This window comes from Tetrao urogallus (genome assembly GCF_951394365.1).
Source record: "Tetrao urogallus genome assembly, chromosome: 5".
Classification (NCBI taxonomy): Eukaryota; Metazoa; Chordata; class Aves; order Galliformes; family Phasianidae; genus Tetrao; species Tetrao urogallus.
The window spans coordinates 46,102,700-46,117,734 of NC_136818.1; the positions used below are offsets into that span (position 1 = coordinate 46,102,700).

Genomic DNA, 15,035 nt, shown 5'->3' on the forward strand with positions numbered 1-15,035 from the left:
AGAAAGAGCTGTGATGAATGATGGAAGCGGGAGGCCTGCAACTCTGATATCTAAACTGTGATCGTGTCTGTTGTTTTCTCTGGGGAAAACCACTGGTCCATTCCTTCCCCAACTTTTGTTCCTTAGGAGGCATGTAGAACAAGAGACAATTTTTCCTTCTCAATTTAGTGGAACCTGTTTGGTATTTTCTCCTCATGGGGGTAAATTTGAGGTTCCCTGTGTTTAAAATCTGTTTTCTCTTCATTCCCGAGGAAGAACTGAATGTACTGAACAGCAGATTGTGTTGCATTGTAGGGAATGGGAGGTAATTGTAGCAGTTAATGTCTAAAAAATGTGGAGCCAGAAACAAACTAAATTGTAATTCTCTTCTTTGTTAGATTATATGTTTTTGCAATTGTAAAAACATTTGCAAATGTTAGGCTGAGTGTTTCTTCAAATCTTAAGTAGGTTCTTGATAAAGTCTTGCTGAAAGCTCCCATTAAAAAGTTTTTCTTTTAGTAGGGGGTGAATTTTCTCTTGAATGGGTAACTCACTCTGAGTTATGCAAATTCAGGAACCAGATGAGAGCAAAGTATCTCTGTGTAGATGTCTCCCCACAGAGGTGGTAGGCTGTAGGCAGCTTTTCCCTGTCTTACATTTTTTTTCTGTTACTCAGATCCCAGCCATGAAGGCACAGCTGAGGGAATGGAGAACATGGCAGATGCTGTCACTCATGCCCGATTTGTGGGTACAGATCATGCCAGTGATGAGGTTGTCTTGATGAAGATCCTACAGGTAAGTGCAGAGAAAAGGTAATTACCATAATGGCTGCTGCCTGTTGTGGGGCATATCCTGTTACACGGAGATGAGGAGGAGGCAGCGGTGTTTTGACTCTATTTGAGCTTAGCAACAGACTTTATTTTTAAACAGATGGGTCATATACCTGCGGTAAAAGCTTTTTCAAATGAAAATGATTAAATGAAACGATGGTAAATCAAGCACGCTGTGGCGTGCGGTGGCGTTAATAATCCTACCTTGTGGATGGCCTGTGTTTGTGAGGGATAAATTAAACATATGGAGCTCAGAAACTTAATTTTGAGAAAAATTATTCGTAAAGGCTGAGTGTTTTGGTCTACTTACTTATTGATAGATAGCTAGTTGCTGAATTTAAACTTTAGGTAACATGCAGCATGTTAGGTCTCTAATTTCAGAGTTGGACTGGGGGATCGTTCTTGTCTCCTAATCTGTTTGTGTCTTGAGGACAGCAGTCAGTTGGAAATGACTGCTGAAACCCTTGGGTTTTCTGCTTGTAATTCCATGAGTCCTTGAGGAAGCCAGCCTTCTCTAGGAAATGCATACAAGAGTCACTGGTACCATCTGACGTACATGCTCGGTACTTTGCAGGTTTTGAGAACCTTGCTGCTCACTCCTGTGGGAGCCCACCTCACCAATGAATCCGTGTGTGAGATCATGCAGTCTTGTTTCCGCATATGCTTTGAAATGAGACTCAGTGGTAAGTTTCTTTGTATTTTCACTGCAATTACTCCAAAGAAATGATCTGTTTCAGTATTGGTTAACTACTTGTATTATGGAACACGCAGCCCTGGAAAGCTGCTGAGCTTTATATTAGCGTGTCTTTCTACAGCTTCATGGACAATTTGTTAGGAGTTCACTGTGTAACTTTGGACTCGTTTTTTTCTCAGCTTTGTGGCGCCACCTCGTGATTATATTCCCATTTGCAGTAATGCAGTTTTGGAGCTGGTTTTAATAAATTTGCCGTAATCTCTGTAAACAAGGCTCGGAGGGGAGTCTGCTTGAAGAAGCCTCTTGATAATATCACACTGAGTAATGACACCTGTGTTATTTGTTTTTGTCTTCGCAGAGTTATTGAGAAAATCTGCAGAGCACACTCTGGTCGACATGGTGCAGCTGCTCTTCACAAGGTAAACCTGCTTGTGTTTGCCTCAGCATTGCCGAGATGGCCCTCTAAGGACAGAAAGATTCCACACTTCCAGTTAAGAACCCTCAGAAAAACCATCCCAAATGGTCATTATTTAGAGGTGGAAGGGGATGAAAGATTTGGCAGTTTTCTCTTGGGCTGACCCTGTCAGACTTCAGGGAGACTGAGGTAGGGAAGGTTGCACAGCTTAAGGTGTCCTTTGAGGAGAGATGGACAGCTAAGTAATGAAGAGCTTTAGAATAGGAAACCAGTTCTTTGAGGACATAGAAATGTGGAAGAAAAGAAAAAAAAGAAGAAAATGCTCTAAAAAATACAGTTCTCTTCAGGAGAGAGAATATTCTTCAGGAGAAAGAATGGATAATGTAGTGTTGGATAGTCGCAGGTTGAGTTTCAAGTTTGGAGTTTTGACCTTGTGCATCAAAGAGAATTTTATACTCTTGAGATCATGTGTCTTTTGGACAAATGTTCTGCCATTTTCAGCAGCTTTCAGGTAATTATTGAGATTACTTCTTCTAAATTCAAGAAAGTTATTTAACTTAAAAACTATTTATCCAATCTTGTGAAGTAATCAGTCTTTCTCTGGGTATTCCAGAATTGCAACATGCAGATATAGGAATAGTCAGAGTAGGAAAAGATTACAGTCAGACTGTTTCTGAAACACAGGTCTCATAGCAGTTGTTTTTTTTCTGTTGCCACACTCAGTTTCAGTAAGTTCTAAAGTTTTGTTTCCTTTCTGCACTCTGTGCAATGCACAGGACAGAATCAAGTCAGAATCAAGTGTTATCAAACAGGAGAGAACACACTTTTTCTCCAAATGCTTATGTGAAATTGATATGCTTTCCATTACTGAATGTGTAAAAACTCTGTCCTTTGTGATGAGGCCTATGGATATCAGGAGATAGAAGCAAGACAAAGACAGTGCCTACAGGGATGATTTGGATACCTGTCTACTTTTTAAGTACTGCCATCTTCTTTTTCACAGAGAAACAGCCAAATAGCATGTGAGGCACCTCTCACTTACACCTGCTTTTCCCCTCAGAAATTTTTTTGGCAGGAAAAGAAATCAAGAGGACTCTTTTTTTGTGGAGAAAACCTAATTTTACTTTTTTGTTAACTGCAGTGTGACTAGAAAGACCACTGTTTTTTTCCTTCTCCTTTCTTAACCCCCAAAAACTGATGCATTTTGTCTTTTTTTTTTTTTTTTTTGTCTTTTAGGTTGCCTCAGTTTAAAGAAGAGCCTAAAAGCTACATGGGAACTAACATGAAGAAGGTAAGGCTAACTATTGTGCTTGCTGTTCAGCTCTTTCTTGTCTGGGGCTTGTGCTCATCTCTGTATTACTTATTTTCATCTATGTATTTCTTCATTCTCTTAAGTCCATAGTTCGCTGAAAGAGCATGTTGAACTACATTCATTTAAGTCTGTAGGATTATGTCCCCATAGTCCAGCTGTGGATCTTATTAAGTACACTGCTGCCTCAGTAGTCATTTGGCTTTGTGGGAACAATCATAGCTACTATGGGCTAGAAAACCCAATGAATCTTGGAACTTGATGCCTGTGTCTTCTGATAATTTGCTTCTGCTCTCTCTCCAGCTTCTTACTCATCTTTTCTTGTTCACTAAAGGAATAATACTGAGCTCTCAAAATGTAATTGCCCAGAAAGTAAAAAGGGATTTTTTGAGGCAATTTTTTGAGGCTGGTGAAACAGCATGAAAGAAGCATGAAATCAGACTATTGCGGAAAAAGTCTTGGTAGCTTCTAGAAGGGGCAGCATTCTGTAGCAAAAACCTTACTTCAGGTGGATAATGCCATCTCAGTTAGCAGGCAAATCAAAGTAGACTGCTCTTTTCTTCTTTTTTCACCCCCTTTCCTTAAGTCAACAGTTTTTTGAAGTTAAATATCAGGGTTTGTTCATCAGCACTATTTCCTTCCATCCAGTACGTTTTTAGCAGCTGGGTTCAGTATAACAGGTACTGTAAATGTGGCCTCACACGCTTATAAGTCTAGCAAGTTCTTACGTGAAGAGAGGTCCAATTAAGGAATTCCATGTATACTTGTATACATATATATTCTTTCTAATCCATATAAGAAATGTCAATAAATATACAGGATTGTACTGTTAAAAGTAATTGGGCAGAAAAAAAATGCTAGAGAAGAAAAAGCCTCTTTAAACTTTGCTTAATTATACTGTTTGTAGCATTATAACTTATTTTTTTCCAAATGACTTGATAAAAATATCTGTGTTTTGTAAATATACATTTCAGAGCCAGTATAGCTGTGTTTTGAGAGTCTGAATACTTACTTTTAGTAATCCAAAACAAGTTTGGTGCTTTAGTTTCTGTGTAGTAATTTAATGAGAACATGATTGTTTCCTTTGCTGTGGAAGAAACGTGACTAGATGTGTGCTGGTGGTAGATTAGCCTAAGGGAAACTAAAGGAGATCAGTTTAATTTACTGCAGGTACAGAATTTGTCATGGTCTGTGTGCAGAAGAGGTCTAATGTGAATGTTAAATTTGGGAAGGCTTCCGTTATCAAGTGATGGCTGCTCCAAGCTCAGTGATTCTCTGCTTTGTGTCTGATCTGTGCAGTTACCTTGTACTGTGTATTTGCTCTGCATGGTGGGAGTCTTCCCTGCAGCCTAGCACTCTGCCACGTTATTTGTCTCTTTGAGTTTATTTTTCCTTGTTTAAACCATGCATTTGCCTATTTTTCACAGATCTCTTCATGTCTCCTCAACAAACTGGAACTAAGTAGTGGGGAACAGCCCAAAGCCCTGAACCAATTAGAGAGGGTATTACTCTTTAAGAACCTGAAGGTCTCTCCCTCCCTTCTCCCTTCTTACCTTACTCCCTTCTTCTTTCTCTTGTAAACACCATGTGAGAGATTCTCCTGTTATGTGTAGCAACTCTTCCTTCACTCATTTGTCACAGCATGGCTTTTGGGGAGAATGCATGCAGTGGTTGCTTTGCAGTGTTGTGGCTGCAGCTTGGGAGGCAAAGACCCTGGTGAGTGGTATCTAAGGCACGGTTGTGGCATCTTCTGAAGGAAAGGAGTAGGGTGGAATGGACAAGGTTTGGTTTTTCTCTGATGGTGAAAAACTGAAGAAAAGAAATATTTTTAGATAGCAATCTACACTTAAGCTTGAATGTTTTGTCTTAGCTGTTGATCATTGATGTAACAGAACGCCGACCTAACATGCCTTAGACAGTTCTACTCAAAGTGAATCTCTGAGCTCTTCTACTTGACAAAAAGCCATAGATTCCAGCTCTTTGAAGGGTTTTTTGGTTTTGATTTTTTAAGGAACCTGCTGTACTTTTTCCATAATTTTGGTCATGTTCTTTACTGAAGTTATTGCTGTTCAAACACAGCATAAGCATTTGCTAATGGGGAGTGAGCAGGGCCAAAGCGAAGTATGAAACATTTTAAGCTCTGCCAGTTCCCCTCTGAAATTTCTAAAGAAACACTGTAGGCATGCTGATTGCTTTTGTGCTGGTCACAGAAGCCCTGGGAAACTATCTTAGAAGGGACTTTCTCACTATTCTGTACTGGTTCATAAACTTAATGTAGCTTTATTTCTTGTCTGCTTTTAATGATATTTGGACCATAAGGAGCTGGATTGAAGATTTAGAGAGGTCTTTGCTATTTAGTTGTCCTATATCCATAGTCCAAGGTAATTTGGAAAGACAGTGGCTGGAGACTTGTGGATTTATGCAGTTACACAGAAGAAAAGATGGGAAACATTTCCCTTTGTGGTAGGAAGGTATTCAGCTAAACACTGGATTTTGAGGTGTGAGTCAGGATGAACAGATCTGGGGAGTGGATTTTGTGCATAGTTGCCAAAGATAAACATAATAAATGGTTGCTGTATGGGCAGGTAGGTGAGATGATGACTGCATTGGTGTTCTCAGGACTTGGATCATGGACTGCGTTCTCTCTGCATGCTTTCATGTCTTGAACGCTACTTGGTGTGCTGACCAGTTCCATGCTGCATCTAGAATGAGCTCATGTTTTAGTATAATCACTTTAGTTACTAATCATTGGCCCCTGCCCTTTTCTCTTGAGGCTTACAGTATGTTATGGAAAAACAAACGAGTGCAGGTAAGGTGGCTTGTAGAAAAATGGAATCTCATGGACCCTTAAAAGAACCTTGTAGTACTACATTTGACTTCCTTCACCTTGAGATAGAGTATTGCTGTAAAAACCTCATCTACCGGGGAGAACATTAGGAGTCTTCTTGTGTCTTGTATTTTTTTTTTTTCTAGCATTTTGTGTACATATTTCTTTATGCAAAGATAACTAAGATGAATGTAATGGAATCTATAGTGAATCCCAAGATGAATGAACAGTAACTTAGAGCTTGTATTCTGCTTTGATTTCTAAGGAATACATTTTAAATACAGATTTAGAGTGGATATACTGTGGGAGTACAAGCTTAATCTAATGTGAAGGACAATGATTAAAAAAAAAAAAAGCAACTATCGTATGACTGAGCGTTAGAAAGGAGGAGGGTTTTGGATGATGTTTAAGATCCGGATTTTTTTTAATGATCTATTAAATGCCATTGCCTGTAACCTTTAGTCAAGAAGGAAATCTTAGGTTTATAATCTCAGCCTGTTAACATGCATCTAAGCTTTCTAGCAAAATCAGGAAATGCTTTACCTTCAGTACCAAAGCAAGCATTAGAAAAGTGTTCCTTTGGTCAAGGGGAAACTGGAGAATATAAATATAAGAAGCAAGATATTGATCGTTTTAATTCAATACAAAATACAGAGTGGAAGATGATGTTACTTCTGTTTTTTGATACATGTATTGTTTTAGCATCTGCAAACTTAGAGTTTGTTAAAGCAACATGTAGTCAATTCACATCAGCAAAGCATTTCTGTTGAAGTGGTGCTTCTGCAATTTTTTTTTACACTATCCAGTTGTCACTGTAGTTTTGCTGTCTTATCTTTGTGGCATAGCAAAAGAGAGGGGCCAAGGAAAGATACAGGGAGTAGCCCTAAGTAATCCTGATAGTTAATCTTCAGAAAGCCTATTTGTGTAGGATGTAGAATACCAAATGGTGTAGATAAAAAAGACCTACTTGGTAATCTCGCTTGTCCATAAGTACATAAATGTAAATACTTTACTGAATGCTTTAAAATTTAATTGAAAGTTTGGGATGGGGAAAAAAAGCAGCGATTTTACTTCCCTGGCTAAATGGTTTGATGTCCATGTGAGGCTGCTGTGACTTCATCTCCAAAGATGCATAGCTTCATCAAAATGATAGGCAATGGACATATGCCCTTTATAAACCTCAAATGGAAAAATCTTGGAGTTAGTGCAGTGCATATGACACTCAGTATAAATGTGTATTGCATGCTCCTTTTCAAAAGGGCTAATGTTGATCTGAGTTGGTATGTGCTCTTGTGCGAAAGGGGAGATTGGCAGTAGTGTTCAGATTGTCAGCACAGACCTTCTGGTAGGGTGTTTGAAAAGTTGTTTCTCAGGAGCATGGCTGATGCTAAAAGGTACGGTACAAGCATGCTTAGCCCCAAACAATATCTTCGTGCCGTTTTGCTGGATCAGTTTCTTTTGTGTTTTATTGTTATTTATTAACATGTAACTTTCTACCTGACAGCAGGATCATAAAATCATAGAATGACCTGGGTTGAAAAGGACCTTTAAGTTCATCTAGTTTCAACCCCCCCTGCATGGGCAGCATTGCCAACTGCTAGACCAGAGCCACATCCGGCCTGGCCTTGAATGCCTCCAGGGATGGGGCATCCACAACCTCCTTGGGCAACCTGTTCCAGTATGCCACCGCCCTCTGTGTGAAAAAAGTCCTCCTAAAATCTAAACTAAATTTCCCATCTTAGTTTAAAGCCATCCCCCCCTTGTCCTATCAATATCCACCCTCGTAAACAGGATGTAGTAGTTAAAAGCAGTTAAAAGTGGTTAATTAGTTAAAAGCAATTCTGTTGTTTTGTAATTATGTGAAACAGGTGTTTTAAGAGTTTAACATCAAATTATTCCCTGTTTTCCTTCACACTCGAAGCAGTTTGGTGAAATAGACTATAGAAGTCTTCTGATTCCCTTTTATCAGTTACTAAAGAGGGAGGAAATTAAATATGGCAATTTCTAGAATAATTAGTTGATCAAATAAAACTATCTTGTCCAATTAGCAGCCTTTAATGAATAAAGCTATTGATTTTAAGTCTTGGGGAGATTTTAATATTGAAAGTGAAACTGATAGACTTGAAATAGTAGAAACAGGCTAGAATTAATGATAACAACTATTGTATATAGCTCTTTGAGCTTGTGAATAGGAAAGATGAGATAGCAGACAATTTTTACATTGAAGGATTGTGACGTATAAGACTTACATTCACTAATCTACACAATTTTAGTTTTGGCTGTGTGCTTGCTATGTAAGTGTTAGAAGTTTAGAGGGATATTCTTGCTACAAAATGTGGAAGAAAGTCAAAGTAGTTCTGAATCTATTGTTAATAAGCTGAAAGAAACTGTAGCATAGCTGAAACTTAGGGATTAGTTGTCAAACAAATAGAATTTGTGGTGCAAAGAAGTTACACAAATGGTATACTACACTGGGACATAACATTTTCACAAGCTTGTTTGAATGAGAATAATTAGAGACTACGTACACAGAAAAGTCAAGGTGGAAAAAGGGAAGAGAGGGAAAAACAGTGTCAGAATCTAGAAGGTATATTGACATTTAAGAGTAGTAGTAGTTGAAAAGAAAGAGATTTCAGAAAAAAGGATTAGACTAAGGGATGCACCTGTCCTCTAGATAATAAAAATTTGATTCTAAGGATATAAGAAATAAGGAATGTTGTAGTCTAAAATATAATCTGAAATAATTTTTTGGAGAGGAATACCATGTAGGGACTACTACTGGGACCTACAGAATGGTTTCCACTACCTGCAAGGAACCTGTTCATTGTTTAAATTTTCACCATCAAATTGAGGAGATCTAACATTATCAGAAAAGTTGACTTTTAACCCAAACCCAAGAGTAAGAAGCAGGTATTCCTGCACTCAGACAAAACTGTTTTAGAAGAGAGCTGTTTCCAAACGTGCTATTGCCACTGTCAGAGAAACTGAATATTGTAGTGTTGTTAGGAAGTTTTGGAACATCTATGCATGCCTGCAGTAACTCTCACAGTCTGCAACAAGTGTCACAGTCTACATTGCTCTTACTGTGGTTTGTTTGTCCAGTACTTGTGTAAGGAGTAGTAGTGGCAACCTGGGTGACAAAAAAGCTGTGAGTTAAGTTGGATTTAGAACTGAAGAGGAGTAATGATGGAAGGAGGTGAAATCAGAGCATGGTTTATTTCTAAACCATTAGAATGGTATTTGTAGTGTGTCATGCACCAGGAGTGAATGAAACGTTACATAAACAGTTTGTAATAGTAAAAGAGGTTGCTGGAAGAAGGAGAACATGGAATTACTCAAAGATAAAGGGTAAATTGAGACAAAAAAGTGCTACTAGAGTAGCTACAGTAAATTCTATGTTTCAGACAGAGTGTTGGATAATAGCGGGGAATCGGGCTGGTTTGCATGATTTTGTGCTGATTAATTTGTGTGGTATGTTTGACTGCTGTTGTCTGACTTTGAGAGTTCTGAGACAGTTTTGAGGTTGACTTGTATAGTTCAGTATTCTGTCTGATTTTGCTCCACTGATATTCTTAACGGTTTATGGTTTTCAGTTGAAAATGAGAGCTGGAGGAATGAGTGAGTCATCAAAATGGAAAAAGCAGAAGAGATCACCAAGGCCCCCTCGACATGTAACTAAGGTATCTCCTGCAACAGAACAACCAGCAGCCAACACTAGTAATGTCACAGGTAGGTTGGAATCTATTTCCAGAGACCAAACAGCATCTGTTCAGAGCTATCTTGGAATGTCTTCGTTTAATTTCTCTTAACAAGTTTACCTGCATTATACTTTTTTAAATTTTAGTTTTTGATGTCTGTAGCAATAAATATGTTGTAGCTCTTCAGGTCCAGGAGAAAAAGTTTGAAGGAAATAGAATATGTATTGATGACAGAAAGCACGGCCCCATTGCTAATATGACAGCATTTCTCTGCCTTCAGTGTGCCTCATAGTAGTTTATATGGAAAGGAAAGGAAACCTTAAAAGGAGGCTGAGGTTATATGAAACTGTTTGGTATGGAGGAGATGGGGAGGGTGCCTCAGGTATGTGAGGAAATTGAGAACAAAAACTCTGGAAAGAGGCGAGCTATGGGAGATGAATCTGGGGAGAAAAGAGTGCTAAAAAGACTGTATGATGCAGTTGTCTGCAATAGGAGATTGTTGATCTGAGTGGCATATTTTTTCATGTACTACTGAAGGATGTACTCAACGTTGTATCAAAGAAGGTGGGGGTGATGGTAATGGAAGAAGAGCAAAGGTTGACAAGGGAAGAGATAAAGGTGGAACTAGGGAATGTGCAGAGACCTACGTATCTGGAACAGGGGAGTGAACATATTTCTCACTACAAGTGTAAAGATTGAAAGTGTGCACCTGTAATCCATGACATTTAATAAAAGTCATGGGGCTGCACGCATTGAGACAGGGAAATACAGGGGACACTTAAAACTGTTACAGGAAGAATAGAGGCTCTATGATAGGGAAAAAAGGCATGAAGAGTTATGTACAGGGGAAAAAAAAAAAGGTAGAGCAGTACATGAAATGAGTTTGTGTGCAGGAAATTGTTCAGTATACACATTAATCCTTTGTCGTGTGCTTCAATTCAGCCTGCTGAAGTGATGCAGTCTGTGAGAAGTGCTGTGAGCTTGAGAACATAATGCTGGGGGACTTCTATATCTTATTATTGTGTAATAGACTAAATAGTAACAGCTGTTTAAACCTCTCTTTTGGATGAGTCCTTCTGGCTGAAAAGTACTCTGCTTCTTGTGCGCTCTATATTTTGACGTCTCAGACATAAACATTAACAGTGAAAGGAAGCAGACAGGAAATTTGAGACAATAGCTGTGTAAAATATGTAGTTCTGACTCTTTTTCGATTGCAGAAACCTATTAAATATATTGTGAATGATTGTAGGACAATGTATTAATTGTGCAAAATGGCAAAATTGATTGTGTTAACATACTGCATTTTGAAAAACTTATTTAGGATACTTCCAAAAATCAAGTCAGCGATAAACATCCCACTATGCAAAACCGTATGCATTTCACATGTAAATACATAACTCTTCTTTGTATCTTTTTTGATTACCATGCTCTTGAGTGTATCTTCTCTTTGAAAATATTTGGTTTATTTATTTATTAAGTTCTCTTAAAGGAAGGTTTAGATTCTTGGAGCATTGTCTTGCGTTTAGAAATAGTAAAAATACTCACTACTCTGTTTCAGACCTATCTGAATTCTATTGCAATTATTTAATGTGTTTTAAAGAAATAGATCTTTCCTTTCAGTCAAGGCTAAGAATCATCATCATCGTCGTCATCATCTCACTTTGAAGGAATGACTAAAACTTGATGCAGGTCTTTAAAGTGCTTGTGCCATTCTATCTGAGTGTGAAGTACACCTTTGGGGCTGTTTTCTACTTTCTTCTCAATGAGAGAAATCCTCTGCACCCTTTGTTTGAAGATATGAATTACCTTATTCTCTGAGTCTGTTAGGTTCCAACTACTGTATTTTAATTTGGAGAACTTACAGAATCTTGCTGCATTAATTTTCTATGTTCTCTACATTAAACATAAATATCTGAGATAATTTGTAGTGTGATGCCCTGATGAAAGTAGGCCTTTGCTGCTGTACTCACTGTATGAACTTGAGGCTGAAGTACAAAATTATGCTGATCTTTTTGGTTCTATTTCTCATCAGCAAGCGGAGTTACTTTCATAGATGCTCCCTCTCCCAGTTCCTCTGGAAGCTCCGAAAATATTTCATCTGCAGTCAGCCCTGCTACAGACAGCGGTTTGGAGATGTCCTCACAGACCACCTCCAAGGAAGACCTGACGGACTTGGACCCAGTCACTTCTTTGGGGCTTCATGCAGGAACGCCTTCAAATGAGGCCAAAGTCACTGAAAATCAGAACCAGCCTGAACTCCAGGTATACAGTTGCTGATAAAGAAGAGCTATAACTCCCAGCATCATCAGTTGTGGGTTTAGTACGCACACACTCTATTTCTTTTTTTGGTCACAGCATTTATATTGTATTTTAAGGCTTAGGGTCAGAGTAAAACATCTTCACTGTAAGTGATTTGTAAATTCACAAATATATATATAATTTTTAGAGCTACAGGTGCTCTGAGTGGTAAAAATGCTAAGACGGTATAGATAGAAATCGTATGCGGAGATTATGTAGTATTTAAAACAAAAAAAAAAGAACTAAATCCTAGCCTCAGGAGCAGTAAAACTGATTGTGGGAGTATCTTCAAAGTCAAATTCTAGTCTCATAGCCTAGAATAAAATAGGTAAGAACTAGATGGAAGTGAAAGTGTTGGAAAGCGAGGGTTATGCAGTTTATCCTATGTAATATCTTCTAATTTGTTTCGTTTTTTTTTTCTTTCCTTCTTGAATGACTGATATAAATGAAGAATGAAAGTCTGAGGGAAGAGAAGATCCAGTCAGCCTCAGTTGAATCTATCCCTGAGGTTTTAGAGGAGTGCACTTCTGTAGCAGAACATTCTGACTCTGCCTCAGTTCATGACATGGACTATGTAAATCCCCGAGGAGTACGTTTTACTCAGTCTTCCCAAAAAGAAGGTGAGAGATGGCAGTGTTGCTGAAGTCTGTTCTGCTTTCCACTATTCTGTGTCACTTTCTGCTCTGAAGGTGATAAATTCCTGTTCCTCAGCTGGTCTGTGATTATTTCATTTGTAACACTTGTGAGACACCATGAAAAATTAGGAACAATTGTTAACATTGCTGATGTGTCTCGTTTTCCTTTAGGAGCAGCACTGGTCCCTTATGGATTACCGTGTATTAGAGAACTATTTCGCTTTCTTATCTCGCTTACCAACCCTCTTGATCGCCACAACTCTGAGGTGATGATCCACATGGGGTTGCAGCTGCTAACTGTAGCTCTGGAGTCTGCTCCCATTGCAAACTGCCAATCTCTCCTAGGACTTGTGAAGGAAGAGTTGTGCCGACATTTATTTCAAGTGAGTCTGACTTGTGCTAGCGTGGGGTTTGGCACTGGAGAGTTAGATACTGATTTGGATCAAACGGTCTACTGGTGTATTGCTTCTGAGCTTTGATGGATCTCAGTCTAAAAGAAGCTTTTTGCTGTATTGCAGTGGGAGTTCTGAGCTGCACCAGTGAAACGGTGATGTTGCGAAGCCAAAGATGTTGTCATGAGCCATTTTCTTTAGTCTAGGGCTGAGGAAGATGAAGCTGGTTTGAACGAACTGTTAATTAGGGACAATGACATATTGATATAGTTGGTTCTGAGGTAATTATGGATGCAAGTTACTATCTTAGTAGTAGGTAGAACTGTTGCAGTACCTAGCTAGTAACAGCACAAGGGCCATCTTGGAGGCAATTCTTCTCCCAGGTTATTTCTCCACAAAAATAATCTGATGACTTTGCAAAAAAAAAAAAAAAAAAAAAAAAAAAAAAAAAAAAAAGCAAAACGTTGTAGTAGAAAAATAGCGTTACCACAAGCTGAAGGAAATTAAGTATATTTGTTCTCCCTTAGTAAAAATGAGACCAGGAGGCTGAATAAGGGGTTGTTTTGTTTTTCTTCTTTGTTTTAAATATTTGCTGTGGGAGACCACATGTTGATCTCAAGGCTGTCATGAGTACCAGTACTAATAGCACATAATGAGTAGCCTGTATAATTCTTAAGGCTTTTTGTCTTTCTTGTTCAGCTACTGAGTGTTGAACGGCTCAATCTGTATGCAGCCTCCCTCAGGGTGTGTTTTCTCCTCTTCGAGAGTATGAGAGAACATCTGAAATTCCAGCTGGAGGTGAGTTTTTTTGAGTTTCAGTATGTACCTAGTAATAGTTCCTCAGGCTTGTTAAAGCCTAGGCAATCAGATGCAGTCTGAAAACCACTGAGTGGGTGATGGGTAGGCTAAGTATTCCTTGTCTTGTTAGATAATGAAGCATCTTTGAGACTAATATACTGTAGCTGCCTACTTTCCTTTCCCTTTTCCCTTTTCCCTTTTCCCTTTTCCCTTTTCCCTTTTCCCTTTTCCCTTTTCCATTTCCCCTTTCCCCTTTCCCCTTTCCCCTTTCCCCTTTCCCCTTTCCCCTTTCCCCTTTCCCCTTTCCCCTTTCCCCTTTCCCCTTTCCCCTTCCCCCTTCCCCCTTCCCCCTTCCCCTTCCCCCTTTCCCCTTTCCTTTTTAACAATGGTAGATTCAGATGCATTAAATAATAGAATTATATGAAACCTTTTTACAGATGCCTTCCAAATGAGCCAACATTGAATGTATAGGGTAATGTCAACTGATGTGGGAAGATAATGTTTACGTCTGTTTCTGTAAACCTCAATGGTATTCACTGTGCTGCTTTCCTTTCTCTGAGCTGTCCTGTGTTTCTGGCAGATGTATATCAAGAAGTTGATGGAAATAATCACTGTGGAAAACCCGAAGATGCCCTATGAAATGAAGGAGATGGCCTTGGAAGCCATTGTTCAGCTGTGGAGGATTCCCAGCTTTGTGACTGAGCTCTACATCAACTATGACTGTGACTACTACTGTGCCAACCTCTTCGAGGAGCTCACCAAGCTGCTCTCCAAGGTGCTGCACAGTCTGGCTTGTGTCACACTTGTGACATCAAGGCTTGTCCTTTGGCCTTCCTTGGGCTGCTAGCCTCCTGCACGTGCTGGGGGGACATGGAGGGGAAAGGGTATGCAGAAGAGAAAGTCAGTAAGTCATAACATGGTAAACATATCAGCAGAACCTGTGAGTAGGAATGGTTGAAAGATTCTAAGTGAGCACTTTCAGACGAAGGATGCTATTTAATATTTGGGAGCACAATAGAAAATAAACATGAAATGTATAATAACATAGCAGATAAACCATAAGAAAATGATCAAATATATATTAGGTAAATATCAAACATGGAAATTGTAGAGGGTTTTATTCTATGATGTAGGGTTCATAAAGCTGAGGGGAACGTCCC

At 39.0% G+C, this 15,035-nt stretch overlaps 1 protein-coding gene across 1 annotated transcript in view; it reads left to right on the forward strand.

Moving 5' to 3' along the window:
• The window catches only part of GBF1 (golgi brefeldin A resistant guanine nucleotide exchange factor 1), a gene marked incomplete at both ends in the record, with an annotated part of 91,850 nt that overhangs the window by 53,391 nt on the left and 23,424 nt on the right, over positions 1-15,035 (forward strand). Inside the window, 10 exons of the mRNA XM_079535183.1 lie at positions 656-774; positions 1,384-1,492; positions 1,862-1,922; positions 3,155-3,209; positions 9,648-9,783; positions 11,785-12,014; positions 12,502-12,670; positions 12,857-13,068; positions 13,777-13,875; positions 14,456-14,650. Of these exons, the coding sequence (XP_079391309.1) occupies positions 656-774; positions 1,384-1,492; positions 1,862-1,922; positions 3,155-3,209; positions 9,648-9,783; positions 11,785-12,014; positions 12,502-12,670; positions 12,857-13,068; positions 13,777-13,875; positions 14,456-14,650 (1,385 nt within the window). The remainder of the gene's footprint in view (positions 1-655; positions 775-1,383; positions 1,493-1,861; positions 1,923-3,154; positions 3,210-9,647; positions 9,784-11,784; positions 12,015-12,501; positions 12,671-12,856; positions 13,069-13,776; positions 13,876-14,455; positions 14,651-15,035) is intronic.